The following is a 15,344-nucleotide window of genomic DNA, read 5'->3' as shown; positions in this document are numbered from 1 at the left end:
TTTTCCTCTTTTTCCCACTATTGCTACGATCAGTGCAGCTTCACTGGCACTAGACATGGTAGGAGTGCCAGTGCACACATCTCTCAACCAGCATGTCCTCTAGACCTACTCAGAGAAGGCATAGCCAATGTGGTTATTAAAATGCCAGTAGCCATCAATAATACCAAGAGCAGGAATTCAGTGTTTGGATCTGGAATCGATGTTTTTCTAAGCTATCTGCTCTAGGAACGATTGTAGGGAAGTTCTATGGGCTGTGTTATACAGGACGTCAGACTAGATGGAAACCACTAGTTTATTAAACTAGTTGAGGCCTAAAGGTTTGTGTCCGTTTTCTACATTTCACCAGGATCTTTTATTGCTCTTGGTGTAGCTTTGCGTTAGCGGGAAGGTCGTATTTATTCTGGTGACTAGTGTTCTAGGGAGACTGGTCTCTTGCTGTAAGAACCAGGTTAGCTCATGAGAGGGAGAGTCAGGAGACCTACGCTGTATTCCTAACTGCTCTTGTCTCTGTGTGACCTTGGATAAATCACTTGAACTCTGCCTCGGTTTCCCCATCTGTTCACAGAAGGTAATGTTTTATTCACCTTTGTAAAGCACTCCATGACCCTGAGCTGGAGGTGCAGAATATGAAGATACAAGCAAGCATTCATGTAAATGTGTATGTAAATTAGCTACATCTGCCTGGCTCATGAAGCGTTGCCAATGTAGCCTTTCTTGTTGCCAAGTTTGTGCACCCTTGTGCTAAATGAACAAATATGTTATTTATTTAGGGCTTAAGAACTAGCTTGGTATTTCATCAATTGATGACCCTTTATGCTACCACACTGAGCTGACTTTTAGCAGTTAATCACACATCCTCATGGGTCTGGTAAGTAGGGCTGGGAAGGTTTGTGGTCAAATGCACTAGCTATCCCAACTCACTGTTCATCAAATCCATCTCCCCACTATGCATCCCTGTTACAAGGCAACTTGTAATTAATTACAAAAGTGTTTTTCAATATTGATGACTTTCGATTTTACATGTTGGAGAAATTGTGTCTGAGCTGTTGCAACAAGGTCACTATAACAGGGTGGCTCAACCCTTATGGGCTGGAGCTAGCCAACCCTGGATAGATTGAGCCACGCTCATTGGGGTGACTGCCCTACAGAGAGTAGCAGGAGGCTGCAATGAAGGGGAAAAGATCAGGAAGCTGGGGCAGACTACGCTGAAAGTGAGGAAGACTCTCCAGGTAGGTAGGTAGAGACCCCGACCAGACAGGCGAGGGACTGCAGAGGCCCCAGGCAGCAAGGCCTTGAAGGAGGAAGAGAAACCTTGGCTTGTGTGGCTTTATGAATGGTTTTGTTTTTGGGGGCTCAGTTTTAGTTACAGTTTCTTTTCTATTAATAAATTCAGTCCCCAAGGAGCAATATTTTTTGACCAAGAAAAAGCCTGAAGTGAGGTTTCTTTGAACAGTCCAAGAGGGGAAACTGAGACAGGCTGCCTGTAGCATGGTCGTAGGCCGTGAGGGGGTGCACGGGATCCTGCTGAGCCAGCCCATTATACAGACAGGCCTGAAACAATTCCTTCCTCCTGATAGGGCAGGGATCAAAACCCCAGCCAAGGTTCATGCTGCACAAGGCATTTCTCACCTTCTGGAAAGCAGCAGATATTTCCCTTGTTTGGGGCCAGATGTGGGACCAGCTTAACTCTTAACAAAGCTTCGCCCAGGTGTTGGAAACCGGCCACCTGGATTCCTCATCTGCCCAGTGCTGATATAGAACAGAGCAAAAAAATGACAAAGTAACGCAATGTTTCTGTGGTGAACGGAGACTGGCAATGCCCCACGAAGGGACAGGTCCAGAAGTTAAGGCAAGGTGCAGCCTGCAGGCCAGATGCAGCCCAGAGAATTCCGCAACACAGCCCCTAGTAGCCTTCTGTTTCATTTTAGGGGTCCAACATCAGCGCTCCATCTTGACCTAGGAAGCCTGTAGTCTCCCCCAGCTGCACATAAGGATGGCTACAAGAAGGCCTTAGCCACTTACCGTGGAGCTTCATGCAGCACTCAGCTGGACAGAATTTAGTACCTTCAGAGCTCAGAGAAAGTCTTTCTAGCCACCTGTTATCCCTCATGTTCTTCTGTATCTATGTTGTTGCTGGCTCTGCCCTGCTTCACTGGCTACAAGGGCTGTTCACTCGGGCCATTGCCTGACGTTAGCACCACTCAGTAATGGTTTTGTTGTTTCCTCCCACAGAACATAGACGTTACCAACTTCAGCAGCAGCTGGAGCGACGGGCTGGCCTTCTGCGCTCTCCTCCACACCTATCTGCCTGCACACATTCCATACCAGGAGCTCAATGGCCAGGATAAAGTAAGTCTTGCTAGCTCTGCTCTTGATCATGCTTCGTGTTGATTCTCAATCGGCAGCAGGAGGATTCCCGGGGAAGGCTTTCCGTTGTGGTGATGTGGTACAGACTTGGCATAAAAGTCATAGCGTTCAGACAGATACAATGAATAGGTTGGGAGAACAAAAACAAAAGGGAGAGCAAATAAATTAATTAAAACCCTAAAAACAAAATAAGAAAAAAACAGGAGAAGGGGAAGAGTAGTGGCAAAGAGAGGGTGAGCCAACAGGTTAAATCCTGCCTAAGGTCTGGCTGCCGGGTGGCTAAATCCAGTGGATGTTGCATGCTCTCATGAAGAAAAAAAGCGCACCCTTGAAAGGCTCCTACAAACACCTTCCATTGCTCCAACTGTCCTAACAGTGTGACTGTGGGGAGGCGGCTCTCTTCCAGTTACGGGTAAAGAACCCAGGTGCCTCAGAGGACAAAGTGTTTTGGTAATTGAGCTGCATATTTTGGTCCTCTAGGATTTCTATGGAATTTCAGCCTTAATGTGAAATAATCAGTAGGAAGGAGAGTGCTTGTTGTCAAGCTGGGAATTTTGGACATTGCTTTCCAGTTAGTGATCTGTTCTTCTGCTCTACCCCTGTGCCTCCTCCCCTCCAATGACACAGCGTGTGAGCATTACCATACTGACTCAATGCAGCATGTCAAAAAGAAAAAGCATTTCAACTAGGATTGGTAGGCGTCCAGTTTTCAACCAGCATGCCCTGTTGAAAGGTAACCCTGGTGGCTCTGATCAGAACAGCTGACAGGGCCACTAAAAGTCCAGTTGGCTGCAGAGACCGGCTCTGTGCGGCTCCCGGAAACAGCCGGCATGTCCTTCCAGCTCCTAAGCAAAAGGGCGGCCAGGGGGCCTCCATGTGTTGTCCCCGTACACAGGTCCTGCCTCCAGCACTGGCTCCACAGCTCCCATTGACCAGAAACAGCGGTCAATGGGGGCTGTGGGGGCGGCACCTGCTGATGGAGGCAGCGGGCAGAGGCCCCTGGGCATGCCTCCACCTAGGAGACGGAGAGACATGCCAGCCACTTCTGAGAGCCACATGAGGTAAGTGCCACCTGGAGCCCAAACACCCTCCCATGCCTCACCCCCTGCCCCAGCCTAGAGCCCCCTCCTGCATCCCCAGCCAGAGCCCTCACGCCCTCCCATACCCCTGCCCCAGCCCGCTGAAAATGAGTGAGTGAGCGAGCACGGGGGAGAGCGTGTGACAGAGGGAGGGGGGATAGAATGAGTGGGAGCAGGGCCTTGGGGAAGGGGCCGGGGCAAGGGTGTTAAGTTTTCTGCAATCAGAAAGTTGGTGACACTAATTTCAACGCATTCCTGCATCACATCCCACTTTCTCTTTCCGTCTGTGTCAGACCTTTCAGCTGTAAATATATTACTGACACAACAGGTAGGGAAAGTCTAGGTTTACCATGCATACCAATTACATTGTCTGCACTAGGGTTTTAACAAATTAGCTAACACCTGTTAAAAACAAACTTTTTCCTGCCAGTGAAGACAAAGCCCCAGTGTGCCCGGTGTCAGGATTTAGCCCAGAGAGCTTTGAAAAGAGCTAACCAGGTAATACCAGCTCTTTGTTTTTCAAAGGCTTTACCTGCCCTTTGGACAGCCCTTATTTGAGAAAATCCTTTGCTGGGAGAGCATGTCATGAGGTGGAAAAACACTGAAATGGCTAGATACGCAGATGGGCTTTATTACCTGTGTGGGAGGAGTAGAGGAGACTCCTGGAGGAAGACTGCTCAGGCTCCTTTCATTATGAAAGAATGAATGCCCCCAGGCACAAAAGTGTAGGAGCAAAGCCAAATTAACAGGGAATTGGCCATTAGCAAATCTGACAGAAACTGGAGAGGGTCCATTACTCCTTTGAAAGAACTGAAACAGATACAAGCTGCAAAGGGTGTTCTGTGGCAAATCCCAAGAGCATTGTTACATATCTAAGACTTGGCTATGTGCTATGGATGTGTAAGATTCTGGGTATGGCTACACTGGCACTTCATCGCTGCAACTTTCGCGCTCAGGGGAGTGAAAAAACACCACCCTGAGCGCTACAAGATACAGCGCTGTAAAGCCTCAGTGTAATCAGTGCGACAGCGCTGGGAGCAGTGCTCCCAGCGCTGCACAGTACACCCGTAAAGGATGTGGTTTACATGCAGCGCTGGGAGAGCTCTCTCCCAGCGCTGGTGCTCGGACCACACTCACACTTCAAAGCGCTGCCGCGGCAGCGCTTTTAAATTTCAAGTGTAGCCATACCCTCTTGCTTTGTCAGAGAAACCAAGCTGTAAGTCTCCTAGGGCATAGTGTGGGCAGGTCCTAGATCTGCTTTCATTATACATACATCAGTGGTATTGTTCCACTGGCCACAGAGAGCATGCCCATTAACTGTAATGAGCAGGCAGGGGATAGCAGAAGGTGCTAAGGATTTTCTTTACGGTGACTGGTGTAATAGGAGCAAAAAGTACATTAACCAAGACACGGTCCAAGCACCTAGTACAGTTCAACTGGAGAATAGCTTTTATCAGAGTATCCCCTGGTAGATAAAGCTACAGGCTGAAGTAGTACCACATGCTGCCATGTGGGAAACGTGGGTTCAAGATTTCCACTTAGGCCGATGATGGTTAGCTGCAAACTTTACATGGGAGGAGGGGAAGAATAAGTTAGTGCAACAACAGCAGCACCTCCTGTGGGAGGTGCTGCGGGGCCTGCTAACAGTGTGTCATCTTCTCAGATGGGAAAATTACAGCTGAGCATGTTGTAGAGAGAGGTGGTAAAAACCACAAGCACCTTGCTCAGCTGGGGAGTCAGGCAACATTAGCATATCTCAGAAAAGGAGAGTTTTTATTTGATCAGACAGTGGATTAGAGACCACAGTTTCCCCCTCCCTTCCTCTCCCCCACACATACACTTTCCAGGCTTTAGATGACAACGAAACCACAGGGAATGACTCTGTCTTATCAGAATCTACCCAAAGTCTTTCACCTTCCTGATTGGGTTTGAACTTTCCATCAAGCAAAAACAGAGAGAGTGAGAGAACAAGGGCCAAGACACCTGCCTTAGGAAAGGATTAGTCAGACACTGTGGGGATGGCCCCAGGAGCAAAAGCTTTCCTGTGGTCTCTTCAAGCAAATCACGTGTAATCTGTTTGAACAGTGTCTAAAACACGGTATGTACTGCAGTAAAATAGCATTGTAATCAGAAAGCCCAGACACTACAGGGATGGACACTTTAGAAATCCATGTAATAATTATTAATCACAGTGAAATTTAAAGATGGACCTAAGCCACAGAGTCCAGCTCTGGATTATAGGCTTTCTGACATTTGGGATGTTTCGATGCAGGGTTTGGTTTGATAGATAATAAGGATAGGGCTCAGCTGAGAATTTGAGAACTAGATCTGAATTTCCCCCAAGATTGTATTGTACCTTGGGTTTTTTAGGCCCATTTCTAATAATGTCCTCCCACCTGCCTTTTCCAGAGATAAATAAGAACTATTTTCATGAAGATGAATTTCCCCTCTCTTGATCTTTCTCTCTCTGACCCTGTGTTCAGCAACACTCCTGATGCTTTGAGATATTTCTCACCGAGGCAAATAACAAGGTTATTATTCCCAATTCAAAAGTTTTCTATAAATTGCCCACCACCACACAGTCCCAGTGGAACTGCACTATCTAGTCACTGATGCCTTAAACTGAGCCACCATTGCCTTGTTTGTTAGCTGGTTCTGACCCTCACTTTTCAGCCTTTATTGCTGCAGCATATTTATCCATCTGAAATCACAGTCTTCTCCTTACGGCACCATAATCAATTTCACAAGAACAAGTTCCATTGTTACCAGGGCCAGCTCAGGCTTTTTTGCCGCCCCAAGCGGCAAAGGAGGGGGGAAAAAAGAAAAAAGAAAGAAAAGCCACAATCAGTGGGACTTTGGCAGCAGCTTAACCGGACCACTTCATTCCTCGGCAGCAATTTGGCGGCAGGTCCTTCTGTCCGAGAGGGACTGAGGGACCTGCCGCCGAAGACCAGGACGTGCTGCCCCTTCCTATTGGCCACCCCAAGCCCTGCTTCGTTCGCTGGTGCCTGAAGCTTGCCCTGATTGTTACAAACAGTGGATTGTTGCTTCAACAACAGTAGATGAACTCTTCAGAGACAGAGAGACTGTTGGCATGAGAACATTCTTAATTACAAAGAAAGGGCAAAAAGATCAGTTATAAGCAGAATTCCCTCAAAACAGAAAATTCTCTCTGATTTTTCAGTCATGTCAGCTCGTTACAGAAACACCACTCTAACGATCCGCTCAAACTTTGAGAAAACATACCTTGCTGCAGATGAGTTTGTTGGACTGTAGATTCCTTAAGTTTTGGAGACTTATTGTTTAGTATGAATGGCTCATCTCATCTTGAGCCTTGACACATCTTGTCTCTTTGAAGTTCTTAAGTCTGATACTTGTTCATTTTTCAAATACATCTTCTCATTTGGACCAATTCAACACCACAGCCCCATGGCAAGATTCAGGAATAGAGAGCTTGCGTTGGCGCTGAGCTTAATGGTGGTGTTTCCTGCCTTATTTTCACAGAAAAGAAATCTGCTTTTGGCTTTTCAAGCTGCTGAAAGTGTGGGCATCAAACCCAGTCTGGTGAGTATCTGGGAGCTGGGTAGGGTATGTGGATGAGGAGGGGAACGGGGTTTGAATGCATAGAGTTAAATCCTCCATTACAATGCAGCCCATTTATTCTCATTAAAAACATTCACGTAGTGTTAAAGGAAAAGTGCAGCCAAATGCTCAGGTCACTAGTCTGAAAGCTCTTACCATGAGGAGCACTTCCCAGCAGGCATAACTGCTGATATGAAGTTAATTACAGTCAGCCATTCCTGCCGTGACCCCTGCTATGTGTGGGAAAGCCCTATGTCTGTCTGCTAATCCATGTTTCAACCTGGAACATTACTGGCTCCATTACTGGTTTAACAACCAGAAGGAAAATGCTAAAATCCCTGTTTTAAAATGCCTTGGGTAGAGCCAAGAGCATGACAGCAAATGTGGAACAAGGAGATTAATATCCAGAGGTTAAACCTTTAGGGGGTTTGTGAGCTAAATAAGGAACCGGAAACATGTGTCTGCACATCGAGCAGACACTTGAAGTATAATAACCATAGATAGAGAATTAATCCTTCAGTGCCGATTGAAAAGATCCTTATGGGATATCAGATGCATCTGGCTGTCTAATCAGCTTGTGCCTTGGCACTACTTAGTGCATTTAATATATCAGCGTCACAAATACATTAGGCCAGTGCATAGCCTTGATTGACTGTTTTGCAGTTTAAGACTCTAATTAAATTAATTCTGGAACTGAATGAGAGCCTTAGCATTAGACTTGTCTACCCTAAGAATCCCAGTGCTGAGAGCACTGGGGGGCTGACCCAGTAAAAGAGTGGGATATTTTTGCAAAATTTCCCTACTGCAGCCCATACAAAAAGGGCTTTAGCTTAGCAGTTCTCTGCTGTGAGAGAAGAAGCAAGCAGGTAGGTTGCATACATATTTTTTTTAAAGGTGACAACTCCCCCTCAAGTCCAACTCAGGGGAGGGAAATTTCCTCCGTGTCATTTTGGTCTATTGAAGTCCCTGTAGACAGCCATGTTGTCTGCTAGTGAGGTGGGACCTAATGCTGCATACACAGTGCTACTGATTTCACTAGGACCACAGGCAGAAATAAAATATCCCCATATGTGCGTATGCAGGACTGCGTCCTTCATTTGTAATGAAGATGCACTAGAGTTCCTCAGAGCCCCTTGTGGAATCTGGACATGAGCTGTAACTTGTTTATTTCAGCAAGTGACAGCACCTTTGACTTATTTTCCTCTTCAGACTGCATCCCTTTACGTTGCTCTTCACCCTTCCCCATTCCCCACGTTACTGGAGAGGTCCCTAAGATGTTGCCTGAATACCAAGTTCTCACAACTGAAAGGGCGAATACCACATTACACAATTGTCTCATTTCAAGTGTCCGGTGTGCCCAGGTGTGTGGTCCTCAGAATGGCTCTGCTATGTGTCAGTGTGAAACGCACAAGCTAGCAGGGTACTGAGCACTCTCCTCTGAGGTGTAAATTTTGTATCAAAGGAGTTCCTAACCACCACCACCACCACCACCCCACCCCCAAGGAATCATATTCAAACAGAGCTGCCTGAGACAAGCCCCTTTTTAGTATTCTTTATTTAGGCAAGTACGGGTTTGCTGATTTTCAGATTTTGAAATCTGGTTTCATTCTGATTAGAAACGAAAACCACAGATTTTGAAATTCTCTTTGAAAGTGAAAGCCCTCGAGTCCCGTGATTCTAGGGCATTTCACCTGGCTGGCTGCCCTGGGGCCATAAGACTGGAAGCCCTGTGGTCCCCAAATGCAAGGCAGTCTGCCCGGCTGGGTGCCTGGAGCCCTAGGGTTCCCAGCACTGAGGCCATCACATGAGTGGCGTTCTCCCCTGAGGCCATGGACACTGGAAATCTGGGCTGCCAAGGAGCTAGGTGGGTGAGCTCACAGGAAACTCCATGGGTTCTGGAGGAACTAGGTCAAAATTGAAACATTTCAATTATGACAGATTGGTAAATTTCAGCAAAAAACTCTTTTGTCAGAATTTTTCCAAGCAGCTCTATTAATTAGGCTTGGCTGGTGTTTGCTTCCATAAACCTTTGCCAACATATAAACATTTATCCAATAGACGGCCTGTTATTTCTGGCAGTAGCCTGCACTCTCTATTGTGCCTAAGACAAGACCCATCATATTCCATTAAGAGCTAATGTGAAGATTTTGGCATCTGCTCTGGGCAGCTAAGAAAGTTGGAGATCAGAAAGCCACTTTCTCCAAAAATTCACAGAAACCTTAAATCCCAAGGCAGTGAAGCTAAGAAGATATTAATCCTACTTAGCCTTTATCTAGTGCTTTATATTTTCAGAGCACTGGACGGACATTAAGTGAGGAGGCTTGATTAAAGAGAGGCCCAAGTACTTGTTTCAGTTATATGGGTCCAACTGTCTTGAAGCCACTGGGACTGCTCTAGCACAACAGAGCTGAGAATGAGTAAGATTTCACACACCAACTAAGGCCCTGTTCACACTAGAAAGGGGTTTGCCAGTCTGGCTATCCTACCGAGCCCACCTAGTGGAGACACATCTATGCTGGCAAGACTCTTTGGCTGGTATAGCTTATACTAGTCCCCTGAACAAAATAAGCTCTCCTGGCAAAAGGACTGTTTCACTCAGGCAGCTCCTCGCAATGCTGGTTTTTCAAGTGGGTGTGAGGACTTGCTACTCTCCCAGGCATCTCGCACCGAAAGAGATGGTTACAAATCAGGCTACAGACGTCAACTCTGAAACGAGCGACTATGATTATGGCAAATTAGCTTTGAGAGGTGCAGATCCAATTCAGGGATTCCTTCTGTCTTCTTACCCTAACAATGCACAGGAGACTTTTATTACAATAGGCTTTACTCTGAAATGGACCTAGGGAGATAAGAAGTAACCTAATGAAGACAAAATACATAGTGACTGTTAAATCTGAAAATACTCTGAGGTATATACGTAACTTGTAGGAGTGGGTGCTTAGCTCTCCAGCAGTCACTGGCCATGATCCCTTGAGCCAGATCAGTGAGACTCTGTCATTGCCTAACTTGCTTGTACGTTAAGAGGAATACTCATTCCGTCAGGTTCATTATAGTACCGTTGGTTTCTTGTCTGCTCTAAAACATCCCAGGCACTTTGGTGAGGTGAGGGAGCACTATGTAAATTATCCTTCATTACAAGAGTCGTCTTAGGGATCTTTAGTCTTCCTCTTACCCTGAATGCTAGTGGCTGGACATTGTATTTTGTATTCAGCTGCTTGTACTTTGCATTGGCAGCTTGTAATTTCTTTATGCAGAGGACTCCATGCCTCACAAGCTGAGACACACATTTAGTTTGTTGCAATAGCTCTCTTCCAATCAGCCCATGTTGTTCCTTGGAGATCAGTGCCACCACAAGGTTTTCTTGTTCTGCATGTATGTCTGCAATGGAGTGTGGCCCACACAACAGACCCTCACTGAAAAGGAAAATACACGTTTCAGGACCCCAACCCCAGTGTTACCCTTAAACTCTTTCCCCCTTGCTAACCCTCTCTGTGTCCTGTGCAGGAACTCAGTGAGATGATGTACACAGACCGGCCAGACTGGCAGAGCGTGATGCAGTACGTGGCCCAGATTTACAAGTACTTTGAGACCTGAGCCCCAGAGCAGAAGGTGGGCAGAAGTGGGGAAGAGACTGAAGAATGCCACAGAAGCACTTGATCACTTTAAAAATAGCCTATTTTCTATTCCATGAGCCAGCCGAGGCTCCTAGGTTGCAAGGAAAGCTCTTCCACAATTCTGATCACATCTCAGTAACCTTGGACTGCAGCCAAATAAAAATCCATTGTCCACCTTTACAAACCAAATACAGCTGTAAGTTTATTTCAACATGGAAACTATAAGGAGTTTTCTGCCACTGTGGGATATTTCTGAAGATGATGCCCTTGTGCTTGATAATGATTGCCTTTCAAACCAGAGTCTGCCAGCTGGAGATTTGCCACAGAACAAAGTGAATGCAACATGTACTTTGTAAATCAGTGCCTGAAGTAATGCTGGCACTCAAGGGATGCTGGCAGAGTATTGTTAGTGAACCAGTTGACTACAGCGCTCCTCTAACATAGTTACAAATACAGCAGGTTTGTGTAGAGTAAACTCATTACTCCAGGTTGTTCCTAAATAATCTGCAAGAATGTGTAAATACTTGTTACTTACTACCTAGAAGGCCTTGCTAGCTGTGCCCTGGGCAGTGAAGTGAAATGCATAGGTTATTACTGTATGTTTAGATTTGAGGTTACTGTGTAAAAGAACACACAAGAGATTAATACCAATGGCAACATGCAACTGTATTCCGTAAGTTACAGCGAATATAGCTGGCAACTCTTCATTGCATCACTGAAGCCAGAGCGAAGCCTGTGGGATCCCAGCGATCCTGCTGATATCTCCTGGCATAAAGCAGTGTTTCATTTGTCACTTTACATGCCTCTTCGTATTTGGCCCCATAAACCTGAATCTTCCATTTGCTCTCAGATGGTCTCTCAGAATGTGCTCTCTGTGTGGGATCTACCCTGGGGCAGCTCTGCTGCCCCAGGTTGTGCTGATAAAGAAAAGGGTTGTTTACTTACAATGTTTAACCTTGTGGCCAAGTCCTGATGCCTCCTGAATATTAATCACCGAGAGCTATGGGTCATTCTCCTCCCTTACCTAAGGGAACAGAGCGTGCTCCCTGTTCTAACTCACCCCTCTAGTGAGGCAGAAATAAGTGCTTTCGCGGAAGAAGCCGGGTGTGTTCAGCTTCCTGATGCTTTGCAAGTGCCCTGCACTCACTTGCTGTTGATACAATGCTAGAGTCCACAAGCAGCTCATTTCAAACCTTCAGTTTTTCATTTTAAACAACTCAAGTTCTTCCCTAGTGATAGATGTTAATCCCCAGCCTTGGATTTATATTTAGAATTTGGATCTTGTTGGTTTTTCCTAAATGTCTCTGATTTAAGCCCTTCTTTCCATGAGTTTTGTCTGTAAATGGATGTGGTTCTGGGTGCAACGGCAGTGCCCAAAGCAGCTTTCCAAGAACGGTGGGAGAGAAGGGAAGGGCCAGGCTGCTGTCATCTAGACCCTGCACCCAAGAGGGAGGCAGACCACTTGGCCATGAATTCACCTAAAGGGTAGTGCTCAGACGGCACAACTCAGTCCCATGCAAAGTCTATAGGCAGCATACAGGTATGTGAGGTGCAACAGGCTAGTTTAAAAGTCTGATCCTTGGCAGAACTCGCTCCCTGCATGTACTGATGGTGAGAGGTTGGTATGTTCAGGAGGTCACCCACTACACTTGCTATCACTTTCTGAAATCCAATAACCGCTAGGAGACATGTCACAGACTCAGCAGCACAGCAGGTGCGACCCACCTGGTACATTCACCAGCACAGCAGGTGTGTTTATCTGGATCTGAAGCAAGGACAGAACTTAAGCAGTTAGACTGATCCTGGGGGAGAGGAGCGGCTGATTTATCCTCCAGTATGTTATGCCTGGAGTGTATTGGCAAGGAGGCCTAAAACATCCCAGCTTTAAGCTTGTTCCAACATGGGTCTATTTCTGTCCTTTCCTGTAGTTGTTACGACTATTGTCATGGGACTGGATCCCTATTTTGGTGCCAGCTGTCTCAGCAGAAGGAGACTAAGCCAGCAAGAGTTGAATCTAGGTCCTGATAGAGGCTGCAAGCTTTGGAACAGTGTCAAAAAGGGAGACTTTAAGCTCTTAAAGTATTTCCTGTTGGTCAATTTGTTTCTCCCTAATGATGCAGGCAGGATTTGGGGGTGGGTGGGAATGTCCCTGAATAAGGAGCAAACTGAACAGAGGAGGTGACCAAAGTCCGGCTTACAACTGCCATGAACGGCGTGAGGAATGAAAGTCTCCGAAAGATCTGTCAGTCCTTGTAATACATAACTCCTTTACCTCTGTGGCTTTACCTCTTCAGAGAAATGCACCATTCCCAAACGTGCACTCATGAAACCTTGCTTCTACACCGTGTGCTCCCCATCTAGATGATGCTCACTCTCTTGCACTCATGCACACATATGTGTGCCTAGTTAGTTTTGGCAGGTCACTAGATATTTAAGTCTATCCTAAATGCTGACTTTGGCTTAGCTCTTGAGGAAGATGGGGAAGAGGACAGTTGAGCTGCAGTTCCAGGAGCCCTGGCTGAAGGGATTGCATTGTGTAAATCTTGCACAATGGCTGCTAGGAAAGAGAGGACACAAAGGGAGTGGAAAGTAGGATCTGACGTGCAAAGTCACTGATCCCACATAGAAAGTACAACATATTTCATGTCATGGGAGGGGAAGGCAGAGATGGGCCTGGGGTGGGAGGGAATTGGGAAGCCAGTCCAGGGTCTGGGCCTTCTGGGAAGGAGAGGATTTATCGTGAAGCTGACGTGCTGTTTCAGAAGACATGCAGAAGCTGAGTGAATGTACAGGATGTGTGAAAGGGAATGGGCAGAAGTATTTGGGTCTTTGTGAGATAGTAGAGGCCTCAGAAGTCTTGATGTCTGGAATTTCCTTCAGCTCTCAATGTGTGGTCTGTCCTCTTTGTTATCACTGCCAGCCCAGCTTTTGCCAGATTTCTGCTCTGAACTCCCAAAGCCTGTGGTATTCAAAGAAACTTTAAGGGGGCTACAGCAGAACTGGCTTCTTTTTCTCTGCTTACAAAAGGCAGCTGATCAGAGCAGGATAACAGATTGGTCCCCTATGCCGCTCACTTTGCAAGCTGATTTTCTGGGAATGCAATTTGACTTTCCAGGCTCCTCCCCACAAGCTACACCCATTCCCTCTTCCTTTGACAAGTTTCAGCAGTTCTTGAAAAGTTGATGGGAGCTGGCATATCTTCTTTGTCTCAAGCCTCCTTCCTGCTCTTGGTGCTTTTGTCAGTGTGGGAATGCCACCACATTGCAGGGGCAACCCACAGGACACCTGAGTCCCCTCTGTTTGAGTTGACCCCTATGGATACCCTAAATCTAGCCTTGGTTTCCGTGACTGCCTTTCTCTCGCTTTCTAGTTGGTAAGAACCGGAGGGAAGTTGGTTCATCTAATTACAGATTTTGTACTTTTCTCATCTTTCCCTGGTCATGGTACCAAGGCTTCCTTCAGCAAATGTCCAGGAAGGCCAGCTGTTTGCAAAGCCATTCCATGTGTTTGAAATGCAGTCTGTGCGTTCCTGTCAAAGGAGGGCTTGCTGCCTATCAGGACTCGGGTCACAAGCATTAAGACATTTCACACAGTTGGCAATAGCTTCTACCTTTCCAAACTGGAATTGCTTTCCACCAACGCTCGTTGCTATTTAGGCTCAGCCACTAACACAGTGTAGAGGCCAGGTGGTAATCTACTCACCATTAACCTTTTTCATAGCTGATGGTCTCTTAATTTTTAACTTGCATCTGTGCCAAATTTCACTGGGCAGTGCTGGGCACAGCATTTTTACTGGTTTTGACCCAGACTAGAATTTTGCCAGGTTGAAAAACCATCTCTAATAGTCAAGTAATTTTAGCTCTGTCCATTGGATACAGTTGTTACATCCATGATCTAATTTATACAAAGAGCACACTAGAATGTATATACTAGGCATTGTCAGATTTGGACATGCTAATACAGATGTATTTAAAGATTAACACTATTAAAGGACACAATGCAAAATCTGTGTAATATTTCTAATAAATCTTTTTTTTCTGATGGCATCTGGTCATGGTGTTCTAAGTACATGAACACATCTGTTTATGAGCCTGCCTGGTGTTGGGGTTCCGTTCTAATGGAAGCAACGTCTGAGAAAAATTGACAGCACTGTGTCTGGGCTGGGCCCTCCTGTAGGATGGACACGTAATTGCTCAGTTCCAGTGATAGCAGAGTTGATTCTGAGGAACAAGAGAAGTGTGATCTGAGCTCAGCTCTAGGATCCAGGAACTTCTACGTTCTATTGCCAGCCCCACCACTGAGTCCTCCTGTGGCCAAGGAGAAGTCACTTAACTGCTCTGCCTGTGTCTCTCCATTTATAAAATGAGGATAATATGTATCTCTGGGGGGTTGTGTGAGGATTAATGTTTGCATGGGGTCCTGAAGAAGAAAAGCACTGTACAATCTATTATAGGGCACCTCCAGATACAATAACAGGTAAGTGCCATTTGGTATGTAAGGTGATGATGATTGTTGTTTCTTTGACATAGATCGATGAGACTCTCTCTGGATTTGTGTAGGGACTGGAAGGTGGGTTCTTCCTAGGGTCCTATGAGGAGTTGATGGGGATGGGTGGAGGCTCAAATATGTTGAATCTACACAGGATGATATAACATCCTATTCATACTGCTAGGCAGTGTTCTGTAGCTGATGCCTGGTACAG

The 15,344-nt window shown here is 46.1% G+C and overlaps 1 protein-coding gene across 2 annotated transcripts in view; it reads left to right on the top strand.

Annotated features, from left to right (window-relative positions):
• SPECC1 (sperm antigen with calponin homology and coiled-coil domains 1) overlaps positions 1-14,683 on the top strand; it is a 168,664-nt gene extending 153,981 nt beyond the window's left edge. For both annotated transcript variants that reach the window (XM_032784138.2, XM_032784148.2), the window contains 3 exons: positions 2,233-2,349; positions 6,951-7,010; positions 10,533-14,683. In XM_032784138.2, the coding sequence (XP_032640029.1) occupies positions 2,233-2,349; positions 6,951-7,010; positions 10,533-10,622 (267 nt within the window). In that variant the 3' untranslated portion in view covers positions 10,623-14,683. The remainder of the gene's footprint in view (positions 1-2,232; positions 2,350-6,950; positions 7,011-10,532) is intronic.
• The last annotated feature ends 661 nt before the right edge of the window (positions 14,684-15,344 follow it).

Source organism: Chelonoidis abingdonii, chromosome 20, assembly GCF_003597395.2.
Source record: "Chelonoidis abingdonii isolate Lonesome George chromosome 20, CheloAbing_2.0, whole genome shotgun sequence".
NCBI lineage: Eukaryota > Metazoa > Chordata > Testudines > Testudinidae > Chelonoidis > Chelonoidis abingdonii.
This window is presented reverse-complemented; position numbering and strand designations above follow the sequence as displayed.